The following is a 12,725-nucleotide window of genomic DNA, read 5'->3' on the forward strand; positions in this document are numbered from 1 at the left end:
CTTCTAGATTTTTCCATTCACTATGGCTCCAGTCTCTAAGTATCCACATGCAGTAAAGCTGGGGGAGAGAATCCATTTTTATTGATGCAAAGAAAAGCAGCATAACAAGATCCATTGCATTTCTTTGTCTTTGAAATATGTGTTATTGAAATCAAACTGTAGACCTCTTTAAATACATTTCACATAAATATTATTTTAGACACAAATAGCCAATTGTCTCAGCATCTAACAAGAGTGCCTTGTCTGTTGCCGGTTCTTGTGTCCGGACTCAGCTGCCTCCCCCGGGGCATTTAGGGACTACACAAAGGAAACATAAGTAATTATTAAGGGAATGAAAGAGTTGCTTTGTGCTTTATGACATTTAATAATTTTCAAAATGTTCTTGTTCATGATCTCATTTTAGTACTTTTGACACTAAGTTCTTAGTATTATTGTGCTAATCGGTGGGAGAGTTTGGATTAGAATCCAAAGCTCTGTATATTATTATTATTCTTGTGTCCAGTGGTCTGGCTTCCTCAGTTGCCAAAGTATGGTTTTAAACAGCCCAGCTCCTAGTGGCTAGAAAACGAAAGACATGTTACCTTCTGCCTGGGAGCATGATGCTGAAGGGCTGGAACTTGACATTTTTACCTGAAATGCTGATGTTTAAAATGGCTATGAGTTTAACCATGTTCACCTATATGTTACACAATTGTCTTAAGAACTGAGACACAGCTATCTTATGTAGATAGTGCATACCAGATACTCTATGTGTGTGATGTTTATTAATTTATAGTATTTTTCTTTACATTGTTCCCTAAGTACCAAAAGATCTGTTTATATAGCACTCAAACTATATAGATACTAAAAGTAATCTATAGATGAAAACATATGCTATGTGAAGTAAGAGGCACATTCTATATCTTTTTATATGAGGGATTTGAGCATCCTTATATTTTGTTACCTATGAAGAGTTGATTCTGGATTATATCATAAACACGTACGTATGCACATTTATACATATACACAAATGTAGATGCACACAGATATGAGTCATCTACATGCTGCAAGGGGACACAAGAGGGTCCAAGTTGTTCGACAGTCCTATCTGCACATAGCTACACATTCTTTGATAAGCACAACATATTTGGTAGAGGGGAGGAGGAATGATGAAAAGTTTTAAGACAAAAAAGATAATTCAAAATAAAAAGATCCTAAAACACATTTTCTTACTTGAAGGCTGGAGGCTGTGCACATGATCCCAAGGAGTAGGCATTGTTTGTTCCCCATCAGAAAGACTTTTCTGCAACTTAACTATATTTTTCAGCTATCACTGAAATAAAATCTGGAAATGAAATACAAGTTGACCCATGCATGGACCACAGGCACATGCAGGCCATTTTAGTGTTGAAGTAGAATTATCCACATACAAATAGATGACCCTCATTACCAATCACAGAGGCCGTGTGGCATCTGGCTTTGGATGGCCCCTGAGATCGGGCCTCCAGCCCTATGACTGCAGGAGAATTAGAATTCAATAAGTCATCTTCATCTGTTTTCACAGTACAGAAATGGAATAGAAAGGGGAAAATTTGATAAAATGTGGGAACCATAGACATTTCAATATGCTTCTCTGTTAAAGAAACTGTTAAGAGCCCCCTGAAGTATCGTTTTCCCACACATCTGCCCATATTTCAAAGTGATAATCCCAAGTAGTATTTTGGGCAAGGCCAAGTAACCTATAAGGAGCTGAGTTTGCTGCTGACATTAACATCAAGACTCCGTGCCTTAGAGTCATTGTCATGGGACTGACTGTTACCACCCTGGCACTCTATGCCAATTTTGTTCATTCTCAAATTCAACTCCCTGATCCTGAGATGTATCTCATGCCTCGATGCTAAATATCTCTACTTTGATCCTTTCCACCTTCGCATTTTATTTTGCTTGAACTTGTCCCAGCCTTTCTTTTTTTTAAAAAAAAGTGTTTTATGAATACATTTTTCACAACCAGCTCTTCAAATCAGAGGTGGTAGTTTGACAATTAAAGAGGAGAGAATCATTAAGGGAGGTGCAGGGGAAGGGTATGAGTTGACCTAAGCCATGAGTGAGCTGTGATGAAGACAGAGAGATATGACCCACCTTTGGATGTCATGCTTGAAAGGCTTGTGAGTGAGCTCAGCTTGATTTCATCCAACTGATGACCATTCAGCCTTCTTCACTGACCTCATCTATGCTATGAGGATATGGAGTCCATAGGACTGAGGTCTTCTAGACCTCAATTCTATATTCTATTGCCCTCAATAGGTTCCATTCATCATGAGTGCTCTGGGGTTTCTATAGGCTCTGTCAGCCTCCCATCATGTCAGAAAGATGGATGATGCACTGGTCTCCTTCTCTGACCACCTTGGTCCTCTCCATGACTTCCTTCCTTCCTAACCCTCACTTGGGAAAACTGGTCAAGGCCTAATGAATTTTTACAAAGTCCTAATTATCAGAGCATGCCCCATTACCCTCTGCTCCAGCTGAAATAGTTCCCTGTGCTTTCTCACCCTTATCTCCTTGATTAAAGAACCACTCGAGCTTTCTGTGCCTCTGTCTGCAGATTTCTGCATCCCACAGCCCTTCTGACCGCCCACTACTCCACCAGGCTTGTGGCAGTCTTCTGTCTCATTGACACTGGATTTTTATTTGGGGAATTTGCATAAACGCCCGGTTTGTTATCTGTTGCTCCCTTTCTTTCCTAATTGACTGAATTGCATGTTTTCTCCTTGCCAGGTCTGCAGAAATCAGCAGTGGGTCATGTCCTTTCAATTGGAACAATTTCCTCTTGGCCTTGTTTACAGCAGAGTGGTTCCTTCTAGTGAGACTCTCCTTAGGATGGCCTCTTGCTTTAAGAAAAAAAATTCTTTTGCATCTCATACTGTTCTTGAAAGAATTCAAAGAGCAGCAAATAAAAATGGATGTGTACTGCACCCTATACGCTATTTGTAATTTGCCATTCCAGTCTTCATTTCAGGGTCATTATCATGATATTGTGTCTACTCATTCCATCAAGAACACTCAATTCTGTATTCTGGAAGGTCTAGGTGGAGATGATTCATACAGACAGACCTTGGTTTCCAGTGTTTGTCCTCCTTTTGATCCGTTTGCTGTAAACTCCTAGGTTTCTTTGCCCTGGTCTCCTCACCCCAGGGATTGGTGACTGTGATTCTTTGATGCCTTTAATGCTGTTCTTTGCTGGATGAAACTTTCCTGTCCTTTCTCCAGTCAGGAAAGGATTTGGGAACAAAACAAGCTTTTTTTCCTCCAACTGTTCTGTCTCAGCTCCCAAATATTTCCAGTTATTTACACTTATTTTATAAATTTTCTGTTTACTGGATTTTTCTATTGTTTTCTTTTTCCGAACAGTTTGTCAGCCCATCGTGTTGTGCTATTTTTATTAGCAATGGAGCAAAGAGAATCATATATTTGATATCTCACTTCCCTTATAAAACAAGTTCATCTGAGTGAGCAATTTGCATTGTATGAGCCAGGCTATGCAAAAGATCAGATAATGCAAGCTCACACTGCTACTGAAAGCAAAGCTCGTGTGACCAGAGAGACAAATTGCTGTACTATTAAATCTTTTTTTGTCAAAGTTTCTATGTGATTCAAATCATCCTGGCATCCTGGCACTCTGCTAGTCCCAGAGGGAGATCCTGTTGATGTATCACATTCTGTCTTTGTCCTTTCATAGCTCAACTTGGTTCAGGCACAGAGGGGAGAAAGCTCAGTTGTAAAGGAACATCCCTACCTACCTCACTCTTCCACGAAGGACTCTTGTCCTTCGACAACAAACATGAGGCTAACTCATACTCAGAGAATAATGCACACTCATTACCCAGCCTGTATAGCTTTCACTATCACATGGTGAATGTTCCATATCCTATGGGATTTCCAGCCAGGTGCTGTGTCCAGGCATAGTACACCTTCCTGACCAAGTATGGCCTACGTATGTCCTTTGCTCAGTGCAGTCCTGAATGAGTTGTCCATGTACCTCCATTTCATAGCCTCAGCAAATCACAGTCTTCCCTTAAACTTCCTCACCAGGAAATCTTCCCACTCTCTTGCCTTTCCTTCCCTTTTAGAGCAGTAGAGAGCCTGTGTCCTCATTTTTGCATGTAGACTGCTGTGGAGGAAATGCTATGGTCCTGGTTTTACCATATAAACTGTAACTTCTAGTACAAAGAGTGTCAAATCAGTGAGTGCCGAATGAAGACAGAGCTTCCTGTCACATAACCCTATTTATTGATAGCTCTAACTTTGTTTTCTAATTAAAACAGTGTTCTGTTTCCTTGTTCTTCTAATTCTGCTAAGTAGCCACATGCTTGTTGCCCATGTCTGTTATGGAGATATATGTGTTTTGCTATGAAAGCACCTGTATGACATTCCTCAGCCCCAGGTTCTTCCTCAAGCATTCTGAGCAATACTTCCTTGCTAGTTATACCATTACTTGCAAAGGATGCAAAAATTGTTTATAGACACTTGCTATGTATTCAATGCAATTTTAATATGTATTAATTACACAAAATTGGTTTCATTATAACACTTCTATGCATGCATATATTATACTTTGATTAGTCTGAGCCCATAGCCATCAACTTATTCCAGTGTGTAGTTTCCATATGCAACCTTCTGAGTGGGAAAATGTTATATCAATAACATGTTTATAAAAGGCTTGTGTGTTCTCTTTTTCTTTTAAAATTATTGTCTTACTTTTGATATTATAATTATGTTATTACCCTCTTTCCTTTTCCCCCTCCAAACTCTCACATATACCTAGCCTTGATCTCATGTATACCTATCCTTGCTCGCTTCCAAATTCATGGTCAGTTTTTCATTCACCAGTATTGCATATCTGTGTGTGTATGTGTGAGTGTATTCCTAAATACATTAATACAGCCTGCTCATTCCATATAATGTTATTTGTATTTATGTTCTCAGTGCTGACCATTTGATATCAGATAACCAATTGATGTGCTCTTCCCTGGGGAACACTATTTTGCCATTTCTCAAATAAATAAATCTCTTTGCATGCGGTCGAGACCTCGTGAGCTTTTTAAAACAACCAATACTTTCATGAACAGCATCAAATGAGTTAATTTTATTTATTTGTCTATAAGTGTCCAAGAAAATTTAAAGTTTGTAGTACAATTCAAAATGAATCCATGTTTGTCAAAAGACATGAATGGAAAATATAATCATATACACATTTACCCTTGCAAATACAATCTATAGAACAAGTATCTGGGTACAGACGTAAACCTAACAGCTTCACTGCTGCCTTTAATCCACACTCGAGCAGGGCTATTTTGTCTTTGCCTGGCACAGAGTATATCCATGCTCACCATCCCTCCTGCCCTCAGGACTTGTTAATGTGTCCTTTACTTTTAATTTTCAGGAGGAATGTCAGAACTACATACGAGTGCTCTTAGTGGGCGGGGACCGGCTCTTCACCTGTGGGACCAATGCCTTCACACCCGTCTGTACCATCCGCTCCGTATGTATCCATGTTGTGCTTCAGCAAACTTACACCCAGGAGCAAACACGATGCTTTTCAAAGCCTTGTTGTAAAAGTGTTTCTGTTTACCAAGGGAAATGCCTTTGCAATGTTGCTGCATTGAATAAATACTTGATGTGCTTACTTCTAATCAACCAGGACTGTCATTTATATGAAAAAGTAGAAATTGATTGGGCATTACATATTTAAATATGCTTTGAACGTATTTCAGTCAGCATTTTCCCAATGAATGTTCCTGAGTGTCCATCATAAGCATATATTTCTTTCTGATTTTTATAGTGGTAGAAATAGTATCAATTGCTAAAGTGCTATAAAATCACAACTCATATGGGAAGAAAATATCTATAAACTGGATACAAGGTATGCCCAAAATAAAATGAGCAAACATCGGTAAGCAATGTAATGTTATAACTGTTATTATAGACGGGGAGTTTCATCTTACTCATTCCCCTGAGAAAGCATGGCAGAGCCATTAGACATGCATGCTTTCTGCTTAATTCAGGATATTAATTTAATCTTCTTTGAGAAACATAACTAGGAAACACCATTATGTTAATTTATGGATATTACGACTCTTCTTAAAACTTTAACTTATCATCTAGGCTTAGTGTTCATTATTTTAAAATTTAAATTCATCCTCAATATCTATGCCATGAGGTTATTACTTGAAGGAAGGGGTAGTTTTTTTTTTTTTAAAAAGAAGACCCTGAGGTATAAAGACTTTGTCACTTCCCAAGGACTGTTTCCAACAGCATAGGAGAGGATGAGTTGGTTATTCCTCCATAAACCATTGTCACTAATTTTTCAACTCAGAAGTCAAGAACCAAATTGAAACTGAGTCTTGTCAAAATGTTCCAACACAAAAGGAGAAAAATAAAAGCTCCACTCATGTTTTATTAGATGGCAGCCAGAACCTTGGAAGCCAATTGATACCTGACGTACACACAGACTTCTTAGGACTAAACAGGAGGGAAGAAAAAAAATATAAGAAACGGGTAGTGCACTGTATAGAATATTGGCACAAGCTTATCACTTAGTATTTAAGGACATACTTTGTCAGATTAATACCATGAAGACAGTTTCTTTTTATGATTCACATATCTATAAATATTAAACTTGGATTCTTCATCAAAGTAGAAAGCAGTTGACATTCACACATCATATATATATACACACACACACACACACACACACACACACACACACACACACACACACACAAAATGCTTTATATTATATCACTAGCATGATGTTCTGTAACTATAAGGATGGATTCTCTGGCCAAAATTACAGAGAACTGTTTTTATAAAGTCAGAATTAGGAAAGTTTTTCACCTCACACACCTGAGCATACATGGGATACACATGTCTAACAGTGATATGAGGGGAAACATGAGCACGTTAAATGGGATTTTTCTGGGTTAACTGTTTTTCTTCTCATCTTCACCCACAGTTAAGTAACCTGACTGAGATCCATGATCAGATCAGTGGCATGGCTCGATGTCCCTATAGTCCCCAGCACAATTCTACAGCTCTACTCACTGCCAGTGGCGAGCTCTATGCTGCAACAGCCATGGATTTCCCAGGGCGCGATCCAGCCATTTATCGAAGTCTGGGCACTTTACCTCCTCTTCGAACTGCACAGTACAACTCCAAATGGCTCAATGGTAAGATTTTTAGTAACCCCTGAGCCTTGCGTCATTTTGTTTGTGGTACTTGGCTAGTTGTTGCTAAAAACTTCAGTCACACTTCATAAAGAAGAACAAAATCTTCATCTTGAAGGTATAATGCATTTAGTACTGATAATTAGCTGTACACTCTTTAGTACTAGGAGGAGGAGTAATTCCTCCAACACCATAAGCCAGGATAAAAGAGCCAATAGCGCCAGACAATGTGGACAAGACCACCCAGCAGTGTTCAGCTATTTCCTCCATGTGTTGTTATTTAAAATCTAGGAAGTTGAATGATGGGTTATAGACACATGTAGGCTCATATGTACTATTCCTTAATGTCTAGTTGATATATTTTGAACAAGAAATTAATATATGACATTTTCAGACAGTATGAACAACCCATTTGCCTACAAGTAACTCAAAATAATTTGACAATTTTAAAAATGTTAAAGTGTACGAGCATTCATTTGATAGTTTGCAGAAAGGGGAAATCTTGATTTTTTTTTTCTAGTATAGTACTTATTGCTTTGCAATTTCAAGATCTTCAAAGATTGGGGCCTTACGCCCAACACAAATTATATATGTAGATATACATTCTCACCTCATTGAGGCTACTTTTGTGTTCAGATAATTCTTTGTTATGAGAAATGTATTGTCTTTGTGGAGTTTGTTTAGTGTCATCTGCAATCCCTGCCTACTAGATCCTAACAGTATTCCCACCTTTTTAAGTTATAAAACAAAAATAAATGCATATATTTTCAAATATTGCCCAGGGGAACTTGTCTCCTTCTGTGAACTACTGGCTTTCACTTAGGAATAGCTATCATCCATCTGTCTGTCTGTGTGTGTATATGTATCTGTCATCTACCAGTCATCTATCAATCTATCATCTTTTCATCATCTGTCATCTGACTGCCATTTATCTTTCATGAGTAATTGCCAAATAATACAGTCAACTCAAGCAGCCAAGTTTCCCTTTAGAGCCCCCTCATAGGAAACTCCATGCTATCACAGCTGAACCTCTAGTAGCCTTACTGTCCCAAAGGACAATGTGAATATTTTCTGAACTGAGGCAGCACCTGGATTTCTCTCATTCCCCCTTCTTTTAAACTCATTTCAATCCAGCCCACCTCTCCCTGTACACCATTTCCTGCTGTCCCCAAAACCTGTATCGGTGTTTCTTAAAGCTGTTTTTCTATGTGTGGCCAATTTTCTCTGGCTGAGCAGTGTATGCAGTTGAAAATCAACTAACTTTTTTTTCCTACTGGCTAACTGCTTTGATCTGAGTCTTTCTTCAAATATCCCCTTCTCCATGGATCATCATCCTGACCATTTTACTTAAAAGTTACATCGTTTGCTCTCTACCCCTCATGGCCTTTGGCTATGTTCAATTTTTAACATTAGCTATATATTCTTTTAGCATCTTGCTTCTACCTTTGAACAGAAGGGACATTTGCCAATCACTCAAGTGCCCCTCTCTTGTGCACTGCTTTGTTTTACACTCGCAGAATAAGTATGGACTTGGGTTTGGTTGATGATAATTGAATTAATGAATGCCAGAGTCTATGTTCCAGAGTTCACAGCATAAAATTTTGCCCACACCCTATATGAAATATGTGGAAGGCAATTCTGTTCCAAAGGTGAGGTCCCTGTGAAGACATTAGTGACCTCTTAAAAGAGATCACAGTGCAGAGAGCTGTCTCACATCTTTCATCGTGTGAGATCTGTGAAGTTGAAAATGAACCTTCTCCAAACTTGAAGCATACTGAGACGTCAGCTGGCAGTCTTCAGCCCCTAGTCCTTTGGGAAAGAAATTTCTGCTCTTTATAATAAGTCATTTGGTATTTTTGTCATAACAATCTGAATGGACTGGAAAAATCAATAAATATAGATAACTGTCTTGTGTTTCCTTCATTATTTTGTGACTTTCTTGAGAGCAAGAGTGAGGTAGGGCCATCTTTGTGGTCTTAGTACCTCAGGTCAGTCAGTGCTTATTGAATGAGGAGGAGATTTGAGTTTTCAAGTAGAGTAAATAGTGTTGTTGCATAAGGCAATATATCTCCTTTGTAACCTAGAATCATAAACTAAACAAAACAAAATAAAAAAAGCTCAAAACAAAGCAAAATGCAAGAATTGTATGTTTCACACTGACTCGGGGTCCAAACATTAACCCCCAACTCCTCTGTCCCCACTTCAGTCATTATGCAATCGCTTCTCAAAGTCAGTGTAGTTGACTGAGTAACATAATACCAGCATCTGGAACATTAAATTGTGTGTTTGAAGGTGAATATAATTTTCAAAACCAGATTTGTTTCCTTTGTGCCAAAATCACTCTTAAAACAAATGTATGTGTTTAGAGAAATTTCTTAACAGCTTTAATGCATTAAAATATTAATCATTACTAACCCTTATTAAATGATTACTGTAAGGCAGGGCAATAAATGTTTAATAGCCAAAGCTTAAAATAGAAGCTGTAAAACTTGCCTTCATGAAAGTGACAAGTCAGATCGGCGGAAGCAGTAAACCCATGAGAAAAAAAAAAGGAGAGGGTGGAGAGGATGGATGTATAAGCCAGTATTGTGCGATCGGGTTTGGAAACTGTGGCAACTGCATGTTTGCATAGAACATAGAAAACAAGTGCCTGAGTGAGCTTTGAAAACTCACCATGAAGCTCGGTTTGGATGTCATCATATTAACACCCAGGGGCTTGCTTGTTTCCTGATTTGAGGAACCATTTGCTTGGTTGACAATGCCAGGACCTGAGCTCCCTTAAATCTAAGATTCTACTCATGGTTGCCTAGGGAGGACTCACTTGAGATCCACAAACATTGTCAGTAAAAGTCTCATGTTCTGTGATATGTAACACACAGCACCACCATGAAATTTCTAATGTTCCTCCCAAATCTTGTTCATCAGAAGGATGGATCAGGATGAATGTGCTATGCAGAATTGATATAGATTGGAAATTCTTAAAAATTGCATTTGGTTATCCTTATAATGTACATAAATAACTTAATATGTTCTCTTTTTATATATAATCCACCTTTTGCCACAGCTGCTATAGTCTTGTTACCATACTAGGGACATGGAAGAGTCTCAAAGACTGGGTGGAACCCTTCACTTAGATGGGACACCAACATCCAATTCATTAGCAGTCTTCCCTGCAGTCCTCCAAAGGAGATCCTGGTCCTCAATGTCTACAGGGCATCTTGACCGCTCCTAGTGAAGACCTAGGATTTGAAAAGATTCCACTTCATTGCTCGCAGCCCTTGCCTAATGCTGCCAACACTCTCTGTGTTTAGACTCACATTAGGATATGCTAGCATCATACCTAGGCTGTTCCTTTCCACTTATACATATATCTGTGTGCAAAACTGCTATGGAAGAGAGCCATGTATACTTTCAGAAAAGGTTGACAATTTTCTTTGTTGTTGAAGCATTGCAAAAAGGATATAATGAACTGAAATTACCTAGCCAAAGAAGACAAGTCGGCAGAATGATTTAACGCAGTCCTTTATGGGATGTAAGAAATCAATTTTGATACTGCTTTTTGAAAATAATATGACATTAACTGAGCACTGAGTGTCTGAAAGCCCTGGAGTCACAGAGCCCTTGGATGTCTTAGGAATTCCTGTACTTGCCAACAAATCACTTAGAACCTGTGGGTTTTGATTTGTACTTCTCAAAGGAGAATGGGTGATATATTGCAGTAAAAGCACAAAACGTGCACTGATTTACATGGAACTGCACATTAAAATCCACACAGGAGGAAAGAGATCTCTCTCCAGAGAAAATATGTAGACATTTACTAGCACTGGTATAAATTAGAAAAACGTTACACGGTCATTGTTTCACAATGGTAGCCACTTCCTACTGAGAGGCTTGCATTCCTCCTATGCCGGTTATATTACTTCCTTTCTGTCTGCTCAGGGTCCTTTTGTGGAACATCTTCTTGATCCAAATCATAGTGGTATCTCTCTTTGTAAGATGCACAGTTCTCTTTCTCTCCCTCTGTTGAGCATTTGTTTTCCCCAGGGGACGGCTTCCTGCTTTAGTGCACTCATCACGATCTACGCAAGACAGCTCACCCTCTGTGGTTTTATCTGTTTTGTTTGTGCTTTTCTTTGGATCCAACCAAACAAGGAATCAGAGATAGAACCATCATATGGTATTACTTATTCTGTTGTAGCTTGTCAAGAAGAAAAATTGATTTAAAAAAAATACAGTGTTGCTGCAGAGATTGTCTTTCAAATGTATTTCATGTGTTTTACTTTGAATATATATATATGAATCAGTCCAATATTTCTCATTATCTTTGAATTCAACTCAATTAAGCATTGCACTTAAAATTATATAGATAGATAGATTATAGAGATTAAATTATCACCTGTTTTGAAAAAATTGATTCTAAAAAAGCCAAAAAACACCAGAAAAGTAAAAAGAGCATTGCAAATAGAAATTTTCCACTTTAGAAGTGCTCAGACATACTCAGGAAATGAGCTCTAGCTAATGAACCTGGAGTCCTGCAGCTTGGAGGATGTGATAAGGATGGTGGTAAAGCAACCAGAGGCTGCCCCTGGGCTGAAGGGAGACAGCACAGTGGACACAAATTGCTTTGTTGCTTTGAGAAGGAATGTCTAAGCCAAGCTTCCCTAAAAACCTGGGGACATCTAAAAGGGAGCAGCTGCTCTGTAGAGTATGTGTGGTTCTCCCACCACAGGAAGGTCGAACAGACTGTAAGTTACTCCTTCCGGCATCATTAAACCCTTATAAACAGTGCACTGCACGTGATCATGTTCCCCACAATGCATTGCAGCTGATCATACTACCCGCAATGCACTGCAACTGGTCATATTGCCCATAATGCACTGCAGCCAGTCATACTACCCACAAACATGTAGAGAACAGTCTTTTGAACCAGTGTTTCAGCTTTTCTTCTGACTTGCTTCTGAGAGTGGATGGTCAGATGACTATACAGGATAACCAAAGTTATACTTGCTCTGTGCTTTCAATACTCCCCCTTTCCGTTATGGATTATTAGTCCTGGTTTTCTACCCCAAATCTTTTGACTCAATACTGGCTCCATTCCAGTCCTGCTCACCCTCATGGGCTTGTTTCAAGTTTGTCCCTCATTTGAGCATTTATACTACCCTTGGTCTGTCACCTTTTCAGACCTCACTCCTGTCCTTCCCCCTTCTACCTTTGGCTACTGCTGTTGATAGCCAGGGTCGTAGTCACCATTGCAGTTACTCATTGGGCTCTGTCTTATTGGTGCATTTGCACTGTTCCAGGAAATGGGCAATGGCTATCTGTTTACAAAGGATCCAATGACTGCCCAGAAGAGTATAGGAGCTGTTCAGTGAGCTGGTGAGGGGAGGCATGTTACAGATGGCATTGAAGGCTTTGTGTATAGCACAGTCTCTGTAGCCACACTGTCCCAGACTACCTGGAAGCAGTAGTGCCCTAATTTCATATGCAGAATGGAGGCATAATGAGGAACGTTGTCACATAAAT

General features: G+C 39.0%; 1 protein-coding gene across 2 annotated transcripts in view; it reads left to right on the top strand.

Annotated features, from left to right (window-relative positions):
* Sema5a (semaphorin 5A) overlaps positions 1–12,725 on the top strand; it is a 437,483-nt gene that overhangs the window by 286,116 nt on the left and 138,642 nt on the right. For both annotated transcript variants that reach the window (NM_001107659.2, XM_087621852.1), the window contains 2 exon segments: positions 5,420–5,518; positions 6,992–7,205. In NM_001107659.2, the coding sequence (NP_001101129.1) occupies positions 5,420–5,518; positions 6,992–7,205 (313 nt within the window).

This window comes from Rattus norvegicus, chromosome 2, assembly GCF_021556685.1.
Source record: "Rattus norvegicus strain SHRSP/BbbUtx chromosome 2, alternate assembly SHRSP_T2T, whole genome shotgun sequence".
Taxonomy (NCBI): Eukaryota; Metazoa; Chordata; class Mammalia; order Rodentia; family Muridae; genus Rattus; species Rattus norvegicus.